We start from the raw sequence: 27,093 nt of genomic DNA, 5'->3' as shown, positions 1-27,093 counted from the left end.
TCTTTAGAGCCCTTATTGCTGTGTGATATTCCATATATGAAGCTTATTTATTTTATGTATTTTGTCTGTCTTCATGAAAACATGAGTTGCATAAGTGCAGAGACTCTTGTTTATTTTGTTCACCAGTTCCCTAGGAAAGCATCTGGATCCTAGAAGCAACTTAATAAATATTTGTTGTATGAATTAATTGATGAATTACATAGCATTTCTTTGCGGGACACATACATCACACAAGTCTTCAGGCAGTTAGAGATATGATTATGGGCCATTTTCTAGGTTAATGCCTTCATGGGAAGTTTTCCTTAACCCAGAAAAGGCAGGAGAGAAGGGACATTGTCAAACCTTAAGTCAGTGACTGCTTCCCCACAAGTACCCGCCACAGGGCACCCTGAACATCAGGATTTCTAAGACTGTAAATGAGAGGGTTCAGCATGGGGTTGATAACAGTATTAAAGACCCCAACCCCTTTATCCTTGTCTGAAGACTCCTCGGAACCAAGACGCATGTAGTTGAAGATACCAGTACCATAGAAGAGGCAAACCACTGTGAGGTGGGAGCCACATGTGGAAAAGGCCTTCTTTCTGCCTTCCACCGAACGGATTTGTAGGACTGCAGCTGCCACATGTGCATAGGACACAGTGATGAGGACCAAGGGGGTTACAGCCATGAAGGCTGCTGCTACGAAGAGCAGCAGCTCATTGAGTTGGGTGCTGGAGCAGGAGAGCTGGAAGAGCTGTGGGAGGTCACAGTAGAAGTGATTGATCACATGGGGACCACAGAAGTTCAGGGTGGTTAGGGTAAGAGTGTGATTTAATGCATTGGTGAAACCCAAAGCCCAAGACACAACCACCAACATCCTCTGGACTGTCTTGCTCATTTGGGTGCTGTAGGTGAGGGGCCGGCAGATGGCCAAGAATCGGTCATAGGCCATCACTGTCAATAGGAAGCAGTCCATACCAGCCAGGAGGTGAAAGAAGAAAAGCTGTGTGAGGCAGACTCTATAGGGAACGGTACGCTTGTGGGACAGGAGACGGGCCAACATTGAGGGAACAGTGACGGTGATGCACCCAACGTCCAGCACCGATAGGTTCCCCAGGAAGAAGTACATGGGGGTGTGGAGTTTGGGCTCCACCAAGATGGCGGCCAGGATGCTGAGGTTGCCCCCAACTGTGAGCAGATAGGCAAAGAGGAAGACTACAAAGACCACAGACTGCAGCTGTTCTGTTTCCACTAGGCCGAGTAGAATGAACTCAGTAACAGATGTCCTGTTAACCCCAACTTCTGGTTCCATGAGTTTCTGTAAGGAAATGTCCCAGGAGGGGCGATATCAGTCCACTCCAATTTGTTTATTCAACATTAATGCTTTAAACTACCCATGTTAAAAACCCCAGGTAAGTTCTCAGCTGTCTGGGTGATGATATTCCCACTCCCCAGGTTAAACCTCATCACTCACCTCCTCCATCAACTCAGTGCCTCTGCTCTTAGCTGAGATGCCCCAAACCATCATCACTTTGTCCCTTCCATCCTTTCCTGGTTGAAAAGGTTGAAATACTTGGGGCATTGGGAAAATGAATTAAGATAAAAACAGTGAGATTAAGATGGATTTCTCCATTTTACTCTGGGGCATCAGTCAAAACCAATAAGCAGATTTTACAATAGAAAAATTAATGCTATTTCCAGAGAAACCAGAAAGCATTTGAAAATCTTGGCTTCAGAGCTTCTAGAAATAAAGCTCAAACAAAGAGAGCAAGACTCAGACCCGTGATTGCAGACATCAGATAGTTGAACCGAGTATATTTATCCAAGGTGAGGAACGTAGTGCTGAAGTATAAATTCAAAATCCCTAGGTCAATAAATTGCTGATGTTCTTGATGCCAACTAAGACTTTATAAGAGCTTAATTTAAAATTATTTATTGTTTTTATAGTATCTGCTACTCACCTCTGAAACCAAAATTGCAAGCATGACCTCTGGGGCAGCTGCAGCTGGGTACCGTTAGTGTTCTACATCACACGGCCACCAACCTTCCACTTATTCTTGACTCAGACACAGTGGTTTGACCACTCGCTCTAAGGAGAGATCCTCAGGAAGTAGGCACATACTTAGAGAAGCAGATTGAGCCACGTTTTTCAGATATTATAAAAGATCCTGGTTAAAAAAAAAAAATCAGTGTTTCTCTATTGCTGATGGGATAAGCAGAGCTCGAACTTCCTAAGAGTAATGTTATTCCCTTGCATAGAATACACCGGAATCAGAGGGAAGCGGTTGGAGTCTAGTGACTCTAACAGAAGGGGAAAGGGTGATGGGTTCACATGAATGAAAACTTAGATGCAGTGATCTCTAAAATACGCTTAAAATTCTAGGATCACCAGATAGGCGAGAAGGAGGACCAGTCACAGGCAACTCATAATTTCTGAAATTGATGATTAATCAGTGCTTTGCAAAGGACAAATCAATGGATGGACCACAGCTCTGTACATATACTACATAAAGAGCAATGAACTACTCTCTATTTTCCTTTTTTCACGTTAGCATTAGATTGTGACTGTGTCACTTTCTACCTCTGTGCTCATGCAGTTTTCTCTGGCTGCAATGGATCCCTTTCCAACTCTACATCCCAAGTATTTCAAGACTGAAGGCTGGCTGCCTGGGAGTTCCCACTGTCAAAAGCACCACTGTCTCTCTTTCTCTCCTAAGCTCTCACTATACATGATCTCATGGAATTTATTACCATGTATCTTCTAGCTAAGTCATTTCTCTATAAAGTGTATCTCCCCTACTTCTCTGTAAATGACATGAGGACCACAAGCAGGTTTCATTCAGTTTTACAATATTAATACTTATCATACTGCTTTATATATAGTAGGTACTCAGTGTTTATTAAATAGATAAATAGATGGCTCAAGCATTCATAGGATTGCAGAGAAAGAGAGCATCGGTGTGACCTAGAGTTGTCATGGAAGATTTTCGGGACATATTGGAACTGAGGCTAGACTTTTGTGAATTAGGATGAATTACGGGAGGTGTAGAGGCATTTAGCATTCTCAAAGCATTGTCCCGAGTCCCAGGTTCTCCCTCCTGAGCTATTACCACTCCCTGCTCTGGAACTCCAAAGAATACCTCCATGTTCCTTTTGATGGAAAGGCTCAGCAGGACCTGGGACTGGAGTGAAGGTTTAAGGCTGCCCGATGCAATGGGTCGTAGGCAGTGAATCAGACTCAGTGAATCCTGCTCTCCTACGCTCTCCTAAGAGTAACAGAGAACAGGCTTCCAAGAAACGGGGGTATGGGCGAAGGGGTCCAGAAAAGAAGCCAGGATCTTTGGGTCATAGCCTCAGATCTTCCCATAAAACAGTTTCTTTTTCAGAGGCAGCAATTGTACCTCATGAAAAGTCAGATTTGAGCTGATGGCAGCAACAGAGGCCCCATCACTGTTTTGGAAGAGCAGGGAAAGAACCCCTGAGTACACTCACCTAGGCATGGGCGTAGACACAAGGGAGGCTCTTCAGGAAAGGAGATGAGGAGTTATGTAGACCCACGTATCCGCCAGAAAGGAGGTAAGGAACTAGATATAATAAATCAAGGAAACAAGCTGATATTGTCTGTATCCTAGCATTATCCTTACAGTATTATCCCTCCAAAGAGGGAGTAGACAGATGGGGAGAAAGACAAGTTGTTTTGTAAACAACACAAGCCCTTCCTAAATATAGCAACCATGCCTCACATCTTCTGGTATTCAACTTTTCTTTTAAAAAGATGAACAAGGGCTTTATCTCTAGCCATAGCTTTATAGCAAGTAGTTAGAGACGGTGATATAAATTCCATTTAATGGTAGGGTCACTGAGGTCCCAGGACTTGTTCACATTCTCAAGCCACCCCGGAAACTAGAGGTGTAAATGGGACTAGATATAGGTTTGCTAAGGGAGGGGTATATTTCTCAGATGTCAACCCCGAGCGGAGCCACTGAGCAGAGATAAACTAATTTCCAGACTTGTCTTGGGCCTGGGATGAGAAAGGAGCCCCAAAAGAGAGGCAGGAAGGAGAAGCTTTCTTCACACCCAGTTTCCTAATGAGTCCTCAGAAATGTGGTGTTTTTCCCCCTCAGGGCCTTGTTAGTGGGAGCCCCTGGGACTGTGTCTTAGGCACCCAGCAGTGTCTCTGGAAGTGGGGATTGAAGAGCTATATTGGGCTAGGAGGCCTTCTGGGGAGCTGTCTGCCAATATGACTATCTAGGCCGGGCTCTGAGAGATTGAGAGCCCTGGTGAAGGCGGCAGACTAGTAAACAGAAGATGCAGGAAGGTTAGGGAGGGTGTTCCTCTGACACCTATAGCCACCACTACTTACGCAACACTCCTTTCCCAAGAGAGGGTCTCTGTCTTCTCCCACCAGAGGAGCCTTCTGCAGTAGGAAATGCACTGTGGACAGACCTGTTTTCTGGCGTTCGGTGGTTGACTTTGGACAAGCTGCTGTACCCTTTTGATCCTCAGTGTCCTTATCTGTGAAATGGGCATATCCTCTACAATAGAGCATTGCTTGCAGATTAAATCACGTAAGATTCGCTAAGCTGATGATAGACGTTTGGCAACACATCAGCATATCAACTGATAACATCTGTGGGTATTTGTTAGGCACATGGTAATATGTTATGTACTTTTTGCGCCTGGGTCCCTGTCATTCCTCACAACACCTCTAGGAAGCACCTTGTGGCAGACACATCAGATGTCTGCCTCACCTCTCCCTCAGCCTTTCTTCTCGTTTCATCTGCAGCTGGGTTGGACAGTTCCCCTCAGGCTTTTGCTTGTGGCAGGCCGACAGAGGGTAGCCTCTTCCTTGGGATCCTTTGATGCCATGAATTTTGGCAGTGGGGCTGGGTACTCGCTAGGTCTGAGCCTGAGTGCCCAGAGTGCAGAGAGCGCCTTGACAATAGGAAAGGGGAGCCAATGGGTAGACACCCCAGCAACCATTCCTCAGACAGTCGTGGGAAGCATTCCATGTTCTCACGCTCAATCAAGTCTCTGCTGGACATCCGTTGCAGAGACTTTGGCCCCTTGGTCAGGGACATCTCTTCTTCATTCATCTCACTCTCCTCTTAACCCCTGTCTTCCTCCCAGGGATTCCTGCTCCCTGGGATGATTTCCCAGTTAAGCCACACGGGCGTCTTGTCTCAGGCTCTGCTCTGGGGGGAGCCTGACTGAGACAGCTGGTACTGGGAGTGGCCCTAGGAAGCAAATCCTCCAGATGGAATTCTGCACCTGGACCATTCGCCACAGCTGGGGGGAAAGTGGGCTTGGTGATAACCGTAGTTTCATCACTGAGACTCAGCTGTGGTATGTTGGGATGAGGTACAGGTGAAAGGCGAAACACTGGGTCACGTTTTAGCACCAGCACATTGATATGATAGCCATGGAAAGTATAAGAATTGCGGAGTTTTAAGAATTAAGGGTGGGTCGCTTCTGTTAACTTTCCCAGAAGCCTGAAAAAACAACGCAAAGCCCAGGGGAGCCAACATTCAATTCAGGGTATGCCACGAAAGCCTGAAAACTTCCTTGGCACATCTTCTGCAGCCACAAGGAGAGAGCTCTGAAAATCAGGCATCGGACCTAATTGTAAGGGTGGCAGATCCACACGGGAGGCTGAATGTGCAGCTTAGGGGAGTCTCCTGTGCTAAATCCAGGGCCCGGCTAAGGAAGGAGTGAGACCCTGAGTCTGGGGATGGGGAAGTTTGAGAGGTTGCTCATGAGAATTGCAAACCCCCAGACTCTCCCGCAGTCACTTGGCCAGAGTATCCCTTCCCCTTTGCTGGCGGAGATCAACTTCCTTGTGTGTGACGGCCACACAAACACCTCATAGGAAGCAGATGTCTACAAGATGATTCTTGTCTTCCTCAAGAACTTTTCCCAGGTCTCCTCCATGCCTCCAGAACAATTGGGATTACGTCTCAGCATATTCTGAGAAAGGCCAATCCCACTCATGATGTCAGAGAAATAATTCACTCACTGAAAAGAATCTGACACTAGGCTGAAACAGGGCCCCCTGGATATTCAGGTCCTAAGCCCTGAAATCAACCCTTTGGAGATATGATGTGATTGTTAAGGGTCTTCATCTGGGAAGATGATCCTGGACCATCCAAGTGGGCCCTAAATGTTATCACTGGAGTATTTAGGAGACAGAGGCAGAGGGATGACTACAGAAGAGAAGGCAATGCGAGGCTGGAAGTGGAGAGGGAATGAGGGAACCACAGGGCAAGGAAGGCCAGCAGCCACTGGCATCTGGGAGAGACTCAGAATGAGTTCTCCCCAGAGCCTGTGGAGCAAACTTTCTCTGCTGCCATTTGAAGTTAGCCCTGTAGGACTCATTTTGTACCTTTGGCCTCTGGAGCCATGAGAGAATAAACTCCTGTTGTTCTGAGTCACCAAGTGTGTGGTATTTTGTGGCAGCAGCCATAAGAAACGAATACACTCGCCAGTGCAACCCAGCAGGAACTGGAAGCTCCTCTTGTTGACAAAGGAGAGATGTGGGAGTGGATCATGAGGACCAAAGGGGTGGGTGGAATGTGAGGCTGAATAGCGAGAGTTCATTGACGAGGGAGCACTTTTCAGGATTCAAGATTTAAAATCCTGGCAGGATGCCTGAAGCTGGCCCTAGTAAAGTGCCAAGATGTCTCTTTGAAGCTAGATGTTGGTTACAGGGACTCTTCAAAGATAGGTTGGCATGCCTGTCTCTGGGAGTGTGTCTTCCTCCAGGTCCTTGTGGGCACAAGTGTTCCCAGGCCACTTTAATCTGCAGTTGGACTGAGGTCTGTGGGGCAACCTCTGGAGGCACAGTAGCATGTGTCTCCTGGTGGGTCGTTGGACGAGCGGGAGTATTCCTGGCCCATGACTGTGAGGTGCAGAAGCCAAGTTCTAGGGCCTTTTCAGCGTCTGCAGTTGGACCGGGGCTTGAGGGTCTGAGAGGCATATATGAGCGTGTCTCCTGCATTGTCCCCGGCTGAGCGGGACTGGCAGCTGAGAGGGCTGGAGCTGCTTCAGCATCCACAGCCAGGGTCAAGGTTGGCGGGGCTGTTAACCAGGGCACAGGTGGGTATGACTTCTGCTGGGTCTCCCGGCAGATGTTGCCAGTGACGGGACCAATGCCAAACGGGGCCAAGCTGAGTTCACAGGGGGACAGAGCTGCTTCTAGGTTGTAGCCAGGACCTACTGTCAGCATGACAGCCACCTGGGCACATGTTCTTCTCCAAATATACCTTCTTAGTCTTGGGTTCCACCAGGGTCTCACAGTCTCCTACCTAAAGCCCAGAGCCCCCACAACTTTTCTGTCCAAAATATTGTTGCTGAGGGGGGAATCGAGTGGGGATCTCCTCTTCTGTCATTTCGCTGGCTGCTGTTATATATTTGTGTTTATATTTGTATTACATTACACATATTATACATAAACCATATACATTATCACGTACACCATATACAAGCAAGCTTACATTTTATGGGATCTGGACAACTTTGATCCACTAGGGGAAAAGTTAGAACATACACAAAAATAAATTGTGTGTACTTTAAATATTTGACTTACAAATAATTGTAAATAGGCAATCATTTGAACTTTGGCTCAGGTCACGACCCTGTAGTGTGTCGGTTCGAGCCCCATGTCGGGCTCTGTGCTAACAGCTTGGAGCCTGGAGGCCTTTAGATTCCGTGTCTCTCTTTCTGTGTCTCTCTCCCACTCACACACTCTCTCTCTCTCTCAAAAAGAAATGATAGATAAACGTTTAAGAAAAATAAAGCAAATGTAAATGTACTAGAAAAACATCACTGATAAGTATTTAACCAACATTTAGATGGAAAAGTCATTATTTTCTAAGCATGACAAAAAAAGCATGATAAACTTCACAAAAATATCAGACTTCATTTGAGCAAAAGAAGCCTAAACAAAGTAAAAGACAAGTGGGAAATTAGGGAATATCTTTGCAACACAGACGGTAAAGAGATACTACCCTAAAATGTGAAATGTTGCCACCAATGATTAAAATAAAGATAAACTACCCTATGGGGCAAAAAATATGAACTGGCAATTTTGAAAGCATAAATATAAATAAATTAGAAATAAATATATAAAAATCAATTGAGTCACACTCATAAAGAAATTCTAATTTAAAAATAATGCAATATTTAATCTAATTATCAAAGATAAAAAAAAATTCTATTTATAACACTCAGTAAAAGCAAGTGAGGTAAGAAACATTCTCATAAACTGCCAATCAACCAACTAAAGCTGGTTGCCCTACAACCTTGGTCCAACACACACACACACACACACACACACACACACACACACACCTTTTATGCATATAACCAGTGAAATAATTTCAGTTATATGAACACATATACAAATGAGAATGTTAACTCCAGTATTATTAACAACTGCCCAAAATAGGAAATAAATGAAATCAATAGGGATTTGTTAAATAGATTGTAGTTTATACATAAAATGGAATATCATGAAGCCTTCAAAATGGATAACGTTGATTTGTAGGTTGATATGTAAAAAAAAATTGTAATAATACAGAGAGGAGGGAAAGCATATTACAAAGCAGTACGGTGTTGTGCTTGCACATGTTGACGTGCATGCAAGTGGGAGCGTGTGTTCATTTGTGTGGAAAGCCAAATACCAGCTACCGCCACTTAGTTCTTTTTTAAAAATTGGATTACTGAAGGAATGGTATAAAAGAGCGACAATGATATTCTGTATTGTTTGAACCTTTATGATATGATGTATTACATGTATGATAAACATACATTGGAATAATAACCTGGAATTAAAAAAAAACCAGGCAAATTCCAAAGAAAAGGGAATCTCCCAAATCAGTAATAAAACCCTATGATTCTGGAGAGTAGACAGCATGCCCGGAATCAGTGCCTGAGTCATCACTTATGATGCTGAACAAGTTGATCCATTTTACTCCAGTGATTACACATGAAATCATCCCGTGAGCCTTGAGATGAGTGTTCATATATAAGAAAGGCTAGAGGCACAAGGAGTTTTGGAAGTAAATAAGCTCCATCGTGCAGCAGGGTTACATGCTGGTGGGTAGGAAAAATGGTAGTAGGAAGATGTGGTAACTCTTCAGGGTAAACAGAGTGACACAGTCTTTTTGTTCATTAAAACTAGTAGAATCAGGGGCGCCTGGGTGGCGCAGTCGGTTAAGCGTCCGACTTCAGCCAGGTCACGATCTCGTGGTCCGTGAGTTCGAGCCCCGCGTCAGGCTCTGGGCTGATGGCTCGGAGCCTGGAGCCTGTTTCCGATTCTGTGTCTCCCTCTCTCTCTGCCCCTCCCCCGTTCATGCTCTGTCTCTCTCTGTCCCAAAAATAAATAAAAAACGTTGAAAAAAAAAATTTTTTTTAAAAACTAGTAGAATCAGAAGGGATTACAAGTGGAAGAACCTTGATGGTTACCTTGTGCCTGTCAAGTACAGGCCCAGACAAGGTTGAGAACTTATTCAAGGTCGAGAACATTGCGGATGAGAGGAAGTGATGAAGTGAAGACCATGTTGTAGGTCTTCCTGGACAGTTTCCTCGACCCTTGGAGGAAGCTCCATTTGCATTCTTGAAGTTTATCTGATGGCTAAGAAAGGATCAGGAAAGAGCTATCTTCCTCCCCTCCCCGCCCCCCACCCCCCCCCCTCCCCCCCCGTGTCTTTTGACGGTCTTGGCTAGCGTGACCCAAAAGGCAGAGAGTAAGTTGATAAGGTGGTTGGTTAGTCATAGACTCTGGTGACATTTGAGGTGGACAAAATACCCAGAACTTCTTCTCATCTCTTTTGTCATCTGATAAACCTCCCTAACATTCTCAGAACACTTTCTTGTAAGAGAAACTGAAAATGTGTCCCTTGGACACTTTTTAGCACTTTCAGTGAAATCTGAAAATTGCTTTATTCACGGTAGACAAGATACACCACAATGATGGTGTGAGGGTAGCATAAACTGGTTATTGCTGGACAGTATAGAACAGAAGCAGCCCTGTACAGAAGCCCACCTCTTTCGTCTCTGACCCACTAATTTTGTTTCCCCCCTTCTTTTCTCTGACCTTTTAGCCATCTCAAGGTATCTTATCCTATTTCTCTATCTTTCTTGTCTCCACTCTTTGTGTACCCCATTCAGTCTACTCCAGTGCCCCGAGCCTTCACTCTCAGCCCATTTGTTTGCAGTTCTGTCCTATTTCTCCCCGTGTCCCTCTTTCTTCTTCATTTTCCCGCAAACGCTTCACCTCCAGTCTTGTTTTGCTTCCCTCCCTCATGTCCTTTCTCTTCATCTCTGTCTTACCCAGTCCTTTCAATCCTTTCACTTCCCTGAAAACTCACAGAGAAGCTAGGACACAGTTCAGGTCAAAGGGATGTTTTGGGGCAAGGAATCAGGAAACATCAGTGACAGAGTAGAGATGCCCACAATAGGCAATTCATCTCAAAGGGAGGCTAGAAGGAAAATAAAGCCAAATACTGATTGGATGAAAGCTTAGGATGTAGCATGCAAGATGAGAGAACATTCTAGGTTAGAGACTGTTCTCCTACCGAGAAGGGACGTTTAGGGGAGCATCACTATATGGCTTTATTTACAGATATGGATGATCTCAGCTGGAAGATTTTGGGACTGAGAGGATTTAGAGAGGAAGTTCATATGGAGTATTTTGGGGTTTTTCATGCGTAAATAATATTTTCATTACAAAAGATTATCTTTTCAAATGATTTGAAATATATCAGGAAAAACAGATGAGGAACATTAAATTTGTATTATAAGGTTTACCATATTTATTAGTGGAGTTTTAAAAATTTGCACACATGAATCATGCTCTCCAGAGGTACTAGAGAACATATACCCATACAGCTTCCTCTCTGTCCCCTCTATACCCCATGATATCTTCATGTGATAGGAAAAGAAAGTTCCTGTTTTGGTTTGTAGAAATCTGATAGGTGAAATAAAATGAATCTAATCTCTAGGTCCATGTTTTAAAACCAGACCATCCATAGCTGAACTTGAGGGAATCACATGACCTACTAATGGATGCAAGGCGTGGTGGGAAGGCTTCTTTTTTTAAAAAAAAATTTTTTACATGTATTTATTTTTGAGAGACAGAGCCCAAGTGGGGGAGGGGCAGAGAGAGAATGAGACACAGAATCCGAAGCAGGCTCCAGGCTCTGAGTTGTCAGCACAGAGCCCGATGTGGGGCTTGAACCCACAAACTGAGAGATCATGACCTGAGCCAAGTTGGACACCCAACCAACTGAGCCACTCAGGTGCCCCAGTGGGGAAGGCTTTGGATATTTTGGGGAAGCCAGGCTATAACCAACCAAAGAGTCATTCCCTGTGAGACATGAACCTGTACTAGTCGAGGTTCTGAGATTTTGCTTCTACTCAGAGAAAGGAGCACACAGTGTCTGAAGTTGTAATTTGTCAAAAGGGTTGGCCTTGACAGGGCCCACACACCTACTGACTATAAATTGCACATGGTTTCTTTGGGAAACAATAACTCATCCCTAATTAAAATAAACAAACAAAAAAACCAACCAACCAAACAAACAAACAAAAAAAAACCTCCTGTGCAGGGAGACAGAAGCAACTCTGGACCGTTAGTCTTAGTTAGTGGCTCTAGAGGATTTCTTCTTTAATCCAGAAAGGGAAAAGGAGGGAGTGACACTCCAGACCTCAGGACCTTGTCAAGCCAGTGGTCGCCTCCCCATGAGCACTCTCCAGAGGGCACCCTGCACATCAGGGTTCCTGAGGCTGTAGATGATTGGATTCAGCATGGGGTTGATGACGGTGTTAAAAATTCCAAAAGCTTTATCCTTGTCTGAAAGCTTGGCTGAACCCAGTCGCATGTAATTAAATATACCTGAACCATAGAATATGGCAACCACAGTGAGATGAGAGCCACATGTGGAGAAGGCTTTCTTCCTGCCCTCAGCAGAGCAGATTCGTAGGACTGCAGCTGTCACATGGGCATAGGAGGTGACGATGAGAGCCAGGGGAGTACCTGCCATTATGAAACCCACAGCAAAGAGCAGCAGCTCATTGAGTTGGGTGCTGGAGCAAGAGAGCTGGAAGAGCTGTGGGAGGTCACAGTAGAAGTGATTGATCACATTGGGACCACAGAAGTTCAGGGTGGATATGGCTACTGTGTGGGTCAGTGCATTAGTGAAGGCTAAAGCCCAGGACACAGCCACCAATATCCTCTGGACTGTCTGGCTCATTCGGGTGCTGTAGGTGAGGGGCTGGCAGATGGCCAGGAATCGGTCATAGGCCATGGCTGTCAAAAGGAAGCAGTCCACCCCAACGAGAAGGTGAAAGAAGAAAAGCTGTGTGAGGCAGGCTCCATAGGGAACAGTATGCTTGTGGGACAGGAGACGAGCCAACATTGAGGGAATAGTGACTGTGATGCACCCAACATCCAGCACCGATAGGTTCCCCAGGAAGAAGTACATGGGGGTGTGGAGTTTGGTCTCCACCAAGATGGCGGCCAGGATGCTGAGGTTGCCGCCAACTGTGAGCAGGTAGGAAAAGAGGAAGACTGCAAAGACAACTGGCCGCAGGTCTGGTGTCTCCACCAAGCCCAGCAGGATGAACTCAGTAATGGCTGTTCTATTGTACTCACATTTTGACTTCATTTTTCCTGCAAGGAAACATCCAAGGATGTAATCTTTCTTCTCAATACATTTATTCTAAAAGAACAAATAGACTGTAGGGCGGTAAAATTTGCCACCCCAAAATGTGTGTCTTTGGCACGTGGACTATTTTAGGCTGATTACTTTCAAAAAGCAGAACTCTCAGGAGAAACCTTTGCTCTCCCCTCATATGCCTAAAAGAGTTTAGATAGAAGACTTGCTCCAGGAAGGCAGCTATCACCATGGATACCAACAGTATAACATGAGATAAGTGTGGTAGCCAGGGAGCATTTTAGTGACTTTCATTCTGTAATAGAATTAATTTGACAGAAGAAAGCAAGGCTGTAAAAGCTCTCAATATAATTATGGAAGAGAACTAATTGGTATGTATGCCTTTCCCAAATGTCCCTGAAACTTTCACACCCCCCCACCAAAGAACATGTATAAATGTGTAAACTTTTAATAGAATTAAATGTATAACATTAATAGAATTAAATGTACAAACCTGAAATTCAGAAAATTCCAAAAGAATAAAGAATACAGGCAATAATATTTCATCACAAATCAACTTAAGGAAAAATGAATTTTAAAAACAACCCCCCGTGTTTTGAATAATCTGTAAGAAACTGTTGGACCAGAGGGAATCAAAACTTAAACTGAAGAACATCACGGAGACTGAAAAAGGGGAGAGTGAAACCAACACACATGAGAACATGTAGATTATCACCAAACCAGTGTTCATAAACAAATCCATAGCCCTAAATGAATAGATGAAAAACAGAATGTAAAGAGGGTGGTGAAGCAATCGGATCAAGAAATTAGGAAAAGAACTTTAAGAAATGGGGAGAAGCTCGTTGGTAAAGGGGTTCAGACCTTGAAATTTTCTAAGAGAGTAGGACTTGCATAATCTCAGACACAAAGGAAAAGGTAAATATGTGAGGTGATGGGTGTGTTAGTTAACTTGATTGTGAGAATCCTTTCACAACGGAAATGTATCAAACCATCGTGTTGAACACTTTAAATATTTTATAATTTTATTTGTCAGTTACCCCTCAATAAAGCTGGAAAATATAAAGTAAAGCAACACTTTACAAGCTTTAGAAAAAGTGAAATGAAATGTCCATTACTGACGTAATACAGGAATTTCATACATGATGTAAGTGGCATCTTGAGTGAGTGGGAAAATGTACTATTCGATAAATGCTGGAGAGGCAATAGCACAGCTAGCTGGGAAAAACTGAAGTTGTATGCGTACCTCATATATTTTACAGAAATAAATTCTAAATAGATCAAAGATTTAAGTATAAAAATTAAAGCAGGAAGTTTTGGGGAAAAATCAAAGAATTTTCATCATGTAAAGATGACTCAAAATATAGAAAAAAATTTTTTACGTAATGCAAATGGATGATTCTATTAAAAGTTGAAAATTCTAGCCATTTAGCTAAGCTGGAGCCACATTTCCCTAAATCTCATTCTCTGTATGGTTGCAGGCTAAGGTTGGCTGCAAGGGGAATTTGTAGAATAGTTGTGAGACAAAATTACATATGTGTTTTCTTTTTACCTGGAAATTCCACTTCTGGGAATTTATCCAACAGATATATGATCACATGTAAGAAATGGCATTTGTGTGATACTGTTTGTTGCAGCATGGTTTGTAAGAGCAAATAATTGAAAACAACCTGTGTTCATCGCAAGAGGGCTTAGTAAATTAATATGGTATATATCCTTACAAAAGAGTACTGTGCAGCTGTAAGAAACAGTTCTGTCTGTGCTGATCTGAAAGCTATCAAAGCCATATTACTAAATATAAAGCACAACTGGTAGAATAAATACAGCATTTTTTGGTTCGCTTTAAAAAGAAGGGAACACTCCCACTCACACGCACATGTATGTGATATAAATCTTCTAGTTATGGGATGAATAAGTCATGGGAATAAAAGACACAGTATAAGGAATACAGTCAATGATATTGCAGTAACGATGTAAGGGGACATATGGTAAATGTAGCATAATGTATAAACTTATCAAATCGCTAAGTTGTACCTGAAACTAATGTAACATTGTGTATCAACTATACTCAAGTTAATAATAACTTTAAAAAACCATACATCTAGTTAAAGAATCAGATGGACTGCCATCTGGGACATTCCATCTGGAATAAATAAGAAAAAAATGGTGGAATATAAACAATTAGGAATTAGAAAGGGCTACAGCCAGAAATACAAAGGAAAAATTAAATTTTAAGAGAATACCCTATAACTATATTATTTAAGTGGAAAATTTCAATAAAATAGGCACAATTCTAGGAAAATATAAACTAAAATATATTCAAGGACAGGCTCAATACCCAAGTAAACCAGAAACGGGGAAGAAAGTTAAAAAAAATTGTCAAAGAAATAATTGCCCCAGTAGTGATCTCTAGCCTCATAAAACTGTTGAGAGAAGTTTGGTTTAATTTTGATGAATAGAATATTCTCATTCTATATAAACTTTCCTGCAACTCCAGAAAAAGAATTAACTTTCCTAATATCTTTAAAAAAAATGCAGTTGACACACAATGTTACATTAGTTTCAGATTTACAACATAGTGATTGGACAAGTCTATATGTTATGCTGTGCCCACAAGTGTCGCATACAACGCTTGCCATCTGTCACATACAACGCTGTTACAACACCATTGACTCTATTCCCTGTGCCATGCCGTTCATCTCCATATTTGTTCTTCAACTGAAAGCCCATACCTCCCACTCCCCTTCACCTATTTTGCCCATCCCCTACCTTCCTTTCCCTCTGGCAGCCACCAGTTTGTTCCCTGTATTCATGGGCCTGTTTCTTCTTTGTTTTATTTTGATTTTTAGATTCTACATATAAGTGAAATCATATGGTATTTGCTCTTTGTCGGACTTATTTCACTTATGTCATCATGCCCTCTACGTCCAGCATCCCAATGCTTTTTATGAAGTTAGCATGCACCTGACACTACAAATATAAAATTTTAGGAAGAAATAGATGAAATATCACTAGAGAGCAACTTTAGTTATGACTATAGAAACAAAATGCTAAATATAACTATAGAGAGTTTTAAATATCAGAATATTAAAAGAAGTAGTCTATTATGATTAAGAGAGCTCTTATAAAAAATTGAGGCTGATCTAATATATGTAAATGTATGTATATATTAGATCAGTTGCCTAAAAAGTACTTTTTACAGGTTACAATCCATTGTTGATTTAAAAGGAAAACACCCAGCTGTAGTCATCTAAGAATAGAGGGATACTGCAGGATTATTGCTAATGGAAAGTAACAAATTATCCCATGAAAGTAGGAGCAAGAGAGGGATCCCCACCATTACATCTATTTTTATTATTGTCCTAGAATCATTATAAAATTAATGTCAAGAAATAGAAAAATCAAGTTTATATATTGGAAAGGAAGAGAAAGCAAGTGTGTTGATTGTCCATAAAAGGTAATCAAGAATTATTAGAAAAAAGTATCGAGATAAAAATCAAATATACAGAAATCCATACATTCCTTATATACCATCAATGTACACTGGTGGAAAACATACTGCAAAAAAAAAAAAAAACAAATTAAAAAATGAAATGCTTATGAGATAATGTTAAGACTAAAGCAGGATGCAAACCTGTACAACACGGTGTTATTTCAATATTAACAAAGACAAAAAACACACACTTTCACACTCACACACAGAAACAAGACTGGGAAGAAATACCAAACTTTGTCAGTGGTTGAGTAATAATATGAATGGGTTTTATTATCTTTCTTCTCCTCTTCTCTACTTTATGATTTGTCTACAATGAATGCAGATTATTTGTTTTAAGTTCATTTATTTATTTTGAGAGTGCACGCACAAGCTGGGGAGGGACAGAGAGAGGGAGAGAGAGAATCCCAAGCAGGCTCCACATTGTCAGTGCAGAGCCTGACACGGGACTCCATCCCAGAGGAGATCATGACCTGAACCGAAATCAAGAGTCGGATGTTTAACTGACTGAGCCACCCAGGTGCCCTGCAGATTATTTTTATAGTATTTGATAAAGTACCACCTCATGGGCATGATCATGGAATACCTACTAAACCCCATATCACAATAAAGTAAGTGCACAAAAGAGAAACCAGCCATCCCTTCCCCTATGATATGTAGGTGGTCCCAACATATTTGATACGGACAGAATTTCCTTCGGGGATTCCCTGAAAACAATTGCAGCTAAAAGCTGTTAGGAGAATTACCCCGAGCGAGGCACTGTGCACCGTTCTAAGTGCTTTAAATGTATTAACTCCTTTATTCCTCACATCCCCTACTATGAGATGGATCCCACTTGTAATCCCGATTTTACAGAAAGAACATGAGTCACGTAAAGCAAATAACAGAGGCAGGATTTTAACTCTGGTAATCTGACTCCAGAGCCCCTGCTCTTTACACATACCTTTACACATACCACCGCTCAAGCAAGGTAACCCAAGGCATCTGAAGGATCATGAAGGCATGTCTTTCTCCTGAAATTCTCTCTGAATCTATATCTGATCCATTCTCATGACTCAAAAACCCACTCTCATGTTTGCTGTGGTTTGTGCCCTTGCAGATCCCAAAGTCTTGACTTGCAGGCTGAAGTAGCTCAGGTTCAAACAAGTGTCTTGGTTGGATCATGGCCACAGTCAGAAGTTGCCCCCAATTTCCCTTTTTATTTCAATCCATGTCACCAGATTGCAAATTCTGTGACTTCCTATATCCCCACCTTTGCTGTTGCTACTTTCTCTCTATAGACTATCCTTCTTCCATTGTCACGTGCTCAAAGTCTTCAAGACTCAGCTCAAATACTACCTCTGCCAGAAATACCTTCCTGATCTGTGCCCATTTTAAAGTGATATTTACATCTTCAACATTCCCACCACACTTTAATTATATTCCACATGGCACTTACCACTGTGCCTTCTAGCATAATCATTTAGTGATTTAGTGCAGCTCCCTCAGTCCAATTTAAGCATGAGATTCATATCTGAATTTAGGAACTATATGCATAAACTTATTTTAGGTATGCACCATTTTATAAATGAATGAATAACTGCATCCATTGACAAATAGGCTTTCTGACAAAGAGGGCATCTTTGTGGGCTATAGTAGTGATGAAAGTGTTTCTGGAAAAGTGGGAATTTTCCTAGACTTTGAAGGATTGATATGATTTGGTTGAGGTAGAGTCAAGTGAAAGGCATAAGGGACTGTTGTAGGGATGACTCCTCCACTCATCGAGATGGGGCATGCAGTGCACGTAGCAATCTACATACTGGCATACAGCTTTTTATATAAACTTCCCACAAAGTTTCCACAATCGGAAGAAATATTCCTCAAAAACAAGTAAGTCATGAGCCAGAATAATATGTTCCCCTAGTAGCTTCTGTCTAGCCCTCAATCGATGAGGGATGAAACTTACACAAGATTTCCTAAATTCTGGGTTGTTCACCAGATTATTGATCTGGGGTGTCTGTGGCTAATGAAATCACAAGAGTGACAACCGATGAGGAAGCCCTTCTGGATCGCCATTCTTGGGGGTTCATATGAGTCCTAGACTTCCGTCATGCTGTGAGAACTCCCTGCTCTGAGGTCCCAGTAGGGCCTCCATGTACTAGTGGTGGTCTCAGTAATCTAGGTGAGGCTGTCCAGCAAGGATTGGTTCCGGGCAGGGAAGTTGAACACTGAATCTCATCCCACTCATCCTTAACAGTCAGGAAAAAACAAAAAGCTTCATCTAGGAAAGAGGGAATTGGTAAAGATGCCTAGAAGAGGAACCTCAATCTCTGGTTCATAGTCCCGGCTCTTTCACTCACCTGATTGTCATCCTGAGCATGTCTCTCTTAGTTGTGCTTTTGAGACTTTGGTTGCTGTGCCTGTAAAACCAGGAGGTTTGACTTACTGAGTAACAAATAAATTTCCTTCCATTTTACACAAGAGTGGAGGGAGGATCATGGGAAAACTCACCTGTTACCGCACAGAGACCAGTGAGGTTGCAAGGGAAGGGATGTAAAGGGAGTGAGAATCTGCACAAACTCAGTCAGCAACTCTGGGGGAATATATATGGAAATGAGATTAAAAGAGGTAGAGGCCATCTCTGTCATGGGACTTCTCCACCACAGGGTAATCCTCTTGTGTCCTTAAAATTGCCCAAGAGTGGGGAGGAGCAGGTGGGGCGAACTAAGTAAATACAAGTCTTAATAAATAGGACAGCGGTAAAACAGTGGTGCCTCATGCATCTGTGGTGATTTAGAATCTCTCCAGACATCTCCATCCCCCATATTGATCTATGGGGGTAGATGGGATGGTTATCCTAAGAACTCCATTTAACCGAAGGGGACATAGGGGAAGTCTTTGCTTTCTCAAGGTCATCCAGGGAACTAGACACGGAGCCAGCACCGAATCTGGGTCCCCAGCCCAAGGGTTTCCCTCTTCCACTTGTCTGGTCCAAACAGAACTTGGGGGCAGATACAAGCTGACTCCTAACCTGAGATGAGGAGGAAGCCCAAGAGAGAAGGCAAAAACTGGAGGTGCCCTTTCCCACTTCAAATTCTTAATGAGTCCTCAGGAACAAAGTACATCCCCCCCTCGCCCCTGCAAAGGCCCTTGGGGCCTTGTTAGCGAGGGCCACAGACACTGTGTCTTGGGAGTTCCAAAATGATCCTGAGAGAGGTAGTTGAAGCAGTGTGCTGTGCTGTGCTGGAAGGGACCAGGGGACCCCTGGGAAGGGTGCTCCCACCATCATTACCTGGGTTAGGCCTTTAGAAGATGAGAATTTAGTGATAGAGATGATGAGAGAGGAAATTGGAGAGGTTGTATAGTGTAACCCTTGGACTCTTGTGTCTTCCTCCTCAATAACTCACCCAAGTCCATGGGATAGCATACTCTCTCTGGGAATCCTGCCGCACTTTGTAGACAGATAGACCTGCTCTTCCAGCTATTAGCAACTACTGAGACCCTATGGACTCCAGTTTCCTTTTTTGAAGAATGAGAGTAATATCCTCTCAAAAGGTTGTTGGGAAGACTAAATGAAATAACACGTATAGAGTTCCTAGTAGGAGACTAGCAGTGTTGCTATTAACATAATAATAATTGATAATATGTACATGACCCCACACCATAACATTTATACGCACTAAATCGCAATCAACCCTTACAACGATTTCATGAGGTAGAAATCGTTACTCTTCCCATTTTAGAGACAAATAATTGAGGTTCAGGGTGACTCAGTAATTTGCCGAAGGCCACACACTCAGGGCTTTGAGGGGTTGGGGCTCAAACTTGAATTTGTCTAATTCCAAAGCACATGATCTCAACAATTATGCTATGTGATTGACTCCTCCACCCCTGTCCAATTAACCCCTTTCCTCCAAACGATATACTTGTTTATCCTGTTGTTTGTGACCAATATAGCTTCTAATTCACCATGAATTATGCCCCAGGATGAGCCTAAGGCATCCTACTCTCAGTGATAGTGGCCTCTGCACCACCCAATAGCCTGGTGCACAGAACTGGGATCGACTTCAGCTGCTGCCTCCAGTACAGCCCTCTTGCTCTCCAATTATATCTGCTACTTATTCTCACTGCAAAGAATTATGACCTTAACTCAGTAGTCTTATGAGGAGCTGACCTTCCAGAGTTAGGCTTGCGTTGTTGTCTTAATGATTGAACATACGAATGTTAAGGCTTTTCATCATTCAGTAACATTTTTCTAAAGATAAATGAAAACTATATTGAACTGGAGCTCTAGAAGTTGTTCAGAGATCATGGGAAAGGAGTAATACTTAAAGGATATTGCCTATGAGTTTATTTATAAAAAATATATTTGAAAACACAAAACTATTGAACTTCCAATTGTTGGAAGACATCAGAAACAAAAATGAAAGAAAAATGGTAAATTGGAATACTGTGTAGAATTATCCGTAAAATATATGGCCAAAGATACGCAAATACGTAAAGAGTTCCCGCAGATCAATTAAAAAATTGACAATTCAGTAGAAAAAGAAGCAAAGAACATAAAGAAACAATTTTCAGGAAGCTGTGAGATTAGCCAGGTGGCAGGCAGGATAGGAGGTCGCATGCTCATCTCCAGGAGCTCCATCACTGTTGTGTCCAGTCCTCTGAAGACCACAGTGCCTTGCCATTTACAAAATAGGAGCTGCCACTGCTCAGTACCCCACACACGAGGTCCCAAGTCACAGCTTTGACCAACGATCACCAAGCCAAGCTGCACTGCTGTGTGACCACATTCTGGCTCCTAAGCAGAAAGTTTGACCTGCCATCACCAGGGGGTCCTGCCATTGCCCTGTGCTCTGCAACCTAAGCCCTAAGCCAGGGCTCTGACATTCCATCACAGGGGCTCTGGTTTGTCTCCCAACCCCTAGGTCCTAGTCTCAGCAGAGACTTACCGTCACCAGGTTGCCTTGCTGCAGCTCTCTGCCCTACTTCCGGTGTCTTGACTCAGGGCTTTGATCCACCATCACCAGGGCTGTGCTGTTGCTGCTCTACACTCTGGGGTCTGGAGTTGGAGCTTTCGCCCCAACTGCTGCTGCACCCTGCCACCTAGGCCCAAGCCACCATTACCTCGTGTCATCCCTGGGCCAGCCACTGCAACATTTCCCCTCCCACTTAGAGCCTGAGTCACTATGGTAAGCCCCAGAAACCCAGACCCCAGTTCCATGGGATACCTGCACATGTTCACATGTCAGACACCGGCACCACCACCATAGCAAGTGCACCTGAACCCCAGGACCCTGACTCTGTGGCCACTGTGGGTGCCAGCCCACTAGACCTGGGGCCGAGAGGGGTCCCCTCAGGTAGTGCTTACCCCTATGGGCAAAATAGGAGAACAGGAGAATGCCAGCAGCTTTCACCACCAAGGATCCCAATAGCCCTAGCCATCACTGTTTGGGCCACCAAAGACCCCTGTGGTCTTTGCCAAGGTTGACCTCAGCTGAGGGAGCTACAATCAAATTAAAAAGCATCTACCAAACAAAGGAAGCCATCAATAAACTGAAAAAGCAACCTATGACATGGGAGAAAATATTTACAAGCCATGCATCTGATAGAGGGTCTTTATGTATCCAAAATACATAAAGAACTCATTCAGCACAATAAAAATATCCATTTTAAAAATGCGCAAAGGACCTGAATAGACATTTTTCCAAAGAGACATCCAAGTGACCAACAGGTACTTGAAAAGGTGTTCAACATCACTAATAATCAGCACATCAAAACTATCATGAGATATCACTTCACACCTGTCAGTATGGCAATTATTAAAGACCAAAGACAGTAAGTGTTGGTGAGGATATGGAGGAAAAACAAACAAACAAACCTTGTGCACTGTTTGTGGGAATGCAACCTGGTGCAGCCACTATGGAAAACAGTATGGAAGTTCCTCAAAAAATTAAATATAGAACTACCCTACGATCTTGCAATCCCACTTCTGGTTATAGATCCGAAGTAAATGAAATCAACTATCTCAAAGAGATATCTGTACTTCCATGTTAATTGCAGTGTTATTCACAATAGTCAAGATATAGAAATAGCCTAAAGTCCTTTGATAGATGTTTAGATAAAGAAAATGTGATATATAGATAGATACTGATACACACACACACACACACACACACACACACACAATAGAACTCCTGTAGTGACAGTGAGGATGGGGTTTGATGGCATTATGCTAAGTGAAATAAGCCAGGCAGAGAAAGGCAAATTTGGTGTGGTATCATGTGTATGTGGAATCTTAAAAAAAAAAAAAAAAAAAGCCAACTTCATAGAAACAGACACTAGAATGGTGGTTGTGGTTGCCAGGGACTGGGGGAGAGGACAAAATGGGGAGATGTAGGGCAAAGGGTACAAATCTTCAGTTATAGGATGAATAAGTTCTGAGAATCTAATATGCAGCATGGTGAATATAGTTGATAATATGCAACTGTATACTTGAAACTGGCTGAATAGACATTAAACATTCTCACCACACACACACACACACACACACACACACACACGGGAGAATTAGCTATGTGAAATAAAGGATGTGTTAATTATCTTGTTCTTGGTAATCATTTCATAACGTGTGCATATATCTATCTATATACCTATATCTATATGTATCTATATCTATATATCTCTATATATCATCATGTTGTACACTTTAATATATACAATTATATTTGTCAATTATTTCTCAATAAACTTTGGAAAAAATTAATTCCCAGGGAAGAAATACTAATAATTATATTAGTTAGCCCAGGCCTCCATAACAAAATACCATAGATTGGGGGGTTTAAAAAACAAAATTTATTTTCTGACAGTTCTGGAGGCTAGAAGTCCAAGATCAGGTGCCAGCACGGCCAGGTTCTGGTGGAGCTCTCTCTGGCTAGCAGATGGCTGTCTTCTCACTTTGTCTTCACATGGAATGGCACTTCCTCTCTTCTAGACCACAGGCCAGCAGGTTAGGGCTCTAACCTAATGTAACCTTAACTACTTCCTGAAATACCTCATTAATACTTCCTAATTAATCTCATTTAGCCTTAATTATTTCATAAAGACCCTATCCCATATACAGTCACATTGGGGGTTAAGGGCTTTAGCACATGAATTTTGGTGGGATACAATTCAGTCCATATCATGGATAATAAACATTTGAAAATGTATTCAACCTTACGTGATGTCAAAGAAACGCATATTAAAATAATAATTAATATTTTACAACCGTTATAATGTCAAAAATTAGAAGAATTTGTTTCTATTGGGGCGCCTGAGTGGTTCAGTTTGTAAAGCATCCAACTCTTCATTTCAGCTTAGGTCATGATCTCATGGTTCGTGAGATGGAGCCCCGTGTTGGGCTCTGTGCTGACAGCATGGAGCCTGCTTGGGATTCTCTCTCTTCCTCTCTCTCTGCCCCTCCCCCCTCTCTTTCTCTCTTACTGTCACTCAAAATAAATAAATATTAAAAAAGAAGAATTTATTTATAATAGTTACTGTTAAAGCTGTAGGAGGCAAGCAGTTTCACCCATTATTGTAACAGTAAAAGAGTGAAATTTTTGTGGGATAAGAGGGAAATATGTATTTAAAAATCTAAGTTTTTATATTTTTCAACGCAGAAATCTTATTAATTAGAACTTATGAAAATGCTTGCAAGATAATAAAAACACATCTTTGAAGAATATTATTGATCATATTGGAGTAAATCTAGAAATAGTTAAACTCCATCAAAAGGAATATTGTTAAGCAAATTATGGTTAATTAATAAATTAGCACTAGGCGATTATTAAAATAGAGGAGGTAAGTTTCTAGATGTTTTGCCAGATAATAAAGTCTACCAAGTAACGTTTAACAAAAAGACATGGTACAACATGCCCCTATAGATATGACATATATATAAACATGTTTTTATATGTATAAAAAATTAGAAGGGAAGCACCAAATTCTTAACAGTGGTTTCTTCTTGAAAATTGAATTATGAAGGGTCTGGACAGAGAGGGTGAAGATTTGATTTTCACTTTTCATTGGTAAAATTGTGTTTTGTTTTCATTTTTATAAACATAATTTCTAATGGGAAATTTAAAATCAATGAGTGATATTTCCATTTCAGAAAAAAAAAAAAAAGAAGTCCCAAAGGAAGTATAACTCCTCCACTGCTAAATACCTCAGAATCTTGCAATGCAGACAGGGCACTCAGTGTCTCAAGTTATACTGTACTGGGTCCAGAACCTTGTGTGGGATCCTTGTGTCAAAGCACATTGGGGGAGCTATTTCAGGGGAATCCAGACAAGAGGGTGTACTAATATTTGGTACCAAGCTGTGACTTTCCATATTCTAGTTTGGAAAGAATCTTTGCTGGTCTATTTTTGGGGAACTCAGCAAAAAATAAACAAAAGGTCCTGCCTGTAGGACCATGAGTCTCTCAGGATACAGAGCTTCCTGGGTTCCACCTCCATCTGGAGTGGGAAGAGTAGCTAGGCCCAAAAGGCAACTAGTCAAGGATTCTGGTTTACAGAACCCCCACACACATTATCAGGGAGAGCCTCCTTGGGGAACAAGGCGTCTCACTTCATAACAAGAGTCATCTTGCTCAAGGATCTAGGAGAGACAGGAAACACTTCCTGTGGTTCTACCCTCCTGATACACTTTTATGCAAGGGGTCGCTTCCCCGTGAGCACCTGCCACAGAGCCCCTTGTACATCAGGGTTCCGAAGGCTGTAGATGAGTGGGTTCAGCATGGGGCTGATGACAGTGTTGAGGATGCCAATCCCTTTGTCTTTGTCTGAAGCTTCCACTGAGCCCAGCCTCATGTAGCTGAAGACACCTGTCCCATAGAATATGCCAACCACAGTGAGGTGAGAACCACATGTGGAGAAGGCTTTCTTCCTGCCCTCAGCAGAACGGATTCGTAGGACTGCAGCTGCCACATGGATGTAGGAGGTGACAATGAGAATCACAGGTGCACCCGCCATGAGGATACCCAGACCAAAGAGCAGCAGCTCATTGAGTTGGGTGCTGGAGCAAGAGAGCTGGAAGAGCTGTGGGAGGTCACAGTAGAAGTGATTGATCACATTGGGACCACAGAAGTTCAGGGTGGATATGGCTACTGTGTGGGTCAGTGCATTAGTGAAGGCTAAAGCCCAGGACACAGCCACCAATATCCTCTGGACTGTCTGGCTCATTCGGGTGCTATAGGTGAGGGGCTGGCAGATGGCCAGGAATCGGTCATAGGCCATGGCTGTCAACAGGAAGCAGTCCACACCAGCCAACTGATGAAAGAAGAAAAGCTGTGTGAGGCAGGCTCCATAGGGAATGGTATGCTTGTGGGACAGGAGACGAGCCAACATTGAAGGAACAGTGACGGTGATACACCCAACGTCCAGCACCGATAGGTTCCCCAGGAAGAAGTACATGGGGGTGTGGAGTTTGTTCTCTACCAAGATGGCGGCCAGGATGCTGAGGTTGCCCCCAACAGTGAGCAGATAGGCTAAGAGGAAGACTACAAAGACAACTGGCCGTAGCCCTGGTGTCTCCACTAAGCCCAGCAGGATGAACTCAGTAACAGCTGTTCCATTGGTCCTGGATTCTGGGTCCATGTGTCCCTGAAAGGGATCAATCTTCCTAATTTAGTTATTCAAGAAAAATACACGGACTCACTCTCAAATGCCAAGCCCCAGGGTAAATTCCCACGGGTCTCTAGTGGGTATTTTCCCACTCCTCAGGCCACACATCTCTCATTAACGCTCAGTCTTCACCTCAATGTCCTCACCCAAGTTCCAGGTGAGTTACACAACTACCTTGGTATCCCCCCTCCTTATAAGAGATCTATAAATCCTTTCTTCCAGTGTTCCCTAGAATCAGGGAATGAGGTCCTTCTACCAACAACCTGTATAAGGAGATTTGGAGAAATATCATGCTAAAAGTGAAAGTGAATAGCTAGTAAAAATAGAAACAGCAGAAGAATTGATCATAAGTCCTTATAAAGTGATCAAAAGTCCTTACAAAGGAATAAATATATATCAAATCAGCAAGAAAATTGTCAAGATACACAAAATTAGGAATTGTAAAGGCAGCATAACCAGAGGCCAAAAATAAATAAAATAACCTTGGTATACTATCTGCTCCTAAATTTCAACAATCAATTCAAGAACAGTCCCCAAACCAAATAAACCAGCTACAATTGAAAAAAAAAAAAAAAAAAAAGGAAAAAAAATAGGCAGTAATGTGCTTCCATGTGTAGGCGCTAGGCTCCTATACCTTACATACAAATTATTTTAAACTATCAACGTAAATATAATTTTCATGTAATATAAATTTTCTTAGCTTATAAAAGATGAAAGCCTTCCAATTCATTTTTTAAAGTTAGCAAAGTCTGATACTCAAATGTAACGATAATAGCAAGAAAATGGAATTATCCTACACTATTCCCATTTGATAACATGTGTGCAGAAATCCTAAGTACAAGAAATGAAAGCCACCATTACCTAATATATTTTATAGGAGAGGATGATTTCATATTAGTAAATCTATTAATATACTTAGCAAACTTGTGGGCTTAAAAGGAGGAAAATTTTCCAAAGGACAATTCATAAATGTCTACATACATACTTAAAGAAAAAAGAAAAAAACTGCTTGTAGTTACTTTAAGTGGAAGAACACCACTTTATGAGATAGGCCATATCCACTACAAATGGTTCATAATGGTGAAGTAGTAGTGACATTTCTATTAAAATCAGACACAGTGGGGGGTGGGGTAGGGAAGGGAGTGTGGAGACTGAGTGGCTCAGTTGGTTGAGTGTCTGACTTTGGCTCAGTCATGATCTCATATCCATGGGTTCAAGTCCCACATCAGGCTGTGTGCTGACAGCTCAGAACCTGGAGCCTGCTTTGGATTCTGTATGTCTCTCTCTCTCTCTGCCCCTCCCC

General features: G+C 42.4%; 3 protein-coding genes across 3 annotated transcripts; all 3 read right to left on the bottom strand.

Moving 5' to 3' along the window:
- Positions 1-343: 343 nt before the first annotated feature.
- Positions 344-1,303, bottom strand: LOC132688645 (olfactory receptor 3A2). Its single transcript, XM_060647857.2, has one exon. It carries the CDS (start codon positions 1,289-1,291, stop codon positions 344-346), a length of 948 nt encoding a protein of 315 aa, XP_060503840.2. The 5' UTR covers positions 1,292-1,303.
- Positions 1,304-11,699: 10,396 nt separating this feature from the next.
- Positions 11,700-12,647, bottom strand: LOC132674957 (olfactory receptor 3A1). The gene has a single exon (XM_060627440.3). The coding sequence runs from the start codon at positions 12,645-12,647 to the stop codon at positions 11,700-11,702; it is 948 nt and encodes a 315-aa protein (XP_060483423.3).
- Positions 12,648-24,815: 12,168 nt separating this feature from the next.
- Positions 24,816-25,763, bottom strand: LOC132687095 (olfactory receptor 3A1-like). The gene has a single exon (XM_060644994.3). It carries the CDS (start codon positions 25,761-25,763, stop codon positions 24,816-24,818), a length of 948 nt encoding a protein of 315 aa, XP_060500977.2.
- Between the last annotated feature and the right edge of the window lie 1,330 nt (positions 25,764-27,093).

The sequence above is a fragment of the Panthera onca genome, chromosome E1 (assembly GCF_046562875.1).
Source record: "Panthera onca isolate mPanOnc1 chromosome E1, mPanOnc1 haplotype 2, whole genome shotgun sequence".
NCBI classification, from domain to species: Eukaryota; Metazoa; Chordata; class Mammalia; order Carnivora; family Felidae; genus Panthera; species Panthera onca.
This window is presented reverse-complemented; position numbering and strand designations above follow the sequence as displayed.

Bases quoted from the DNA above. Each gene is read 5' to 3' on its own strand.
- LOC132688645 (XM_060647857.2), bottom strand. From the start codon at position 1,291: ATGGAACCAGAAGTTGGGGTTAACAGGACATCTGTTACTGAGTTCATT.
- LOC132674957 (XM_060627440.3), bottom strand. From the start codon at position 12,647: ATGAAGTCAAAATGTGAGTACAATAGAACAGCCATTACTGAGTTCATC.
- LOC132687095 (XM_060644994.3), bottom strand. From the start codon at position 25,763: ATGGACCCAGAATCCAGGACCAATGGAACAGCTGTTACTGAGTTCATC.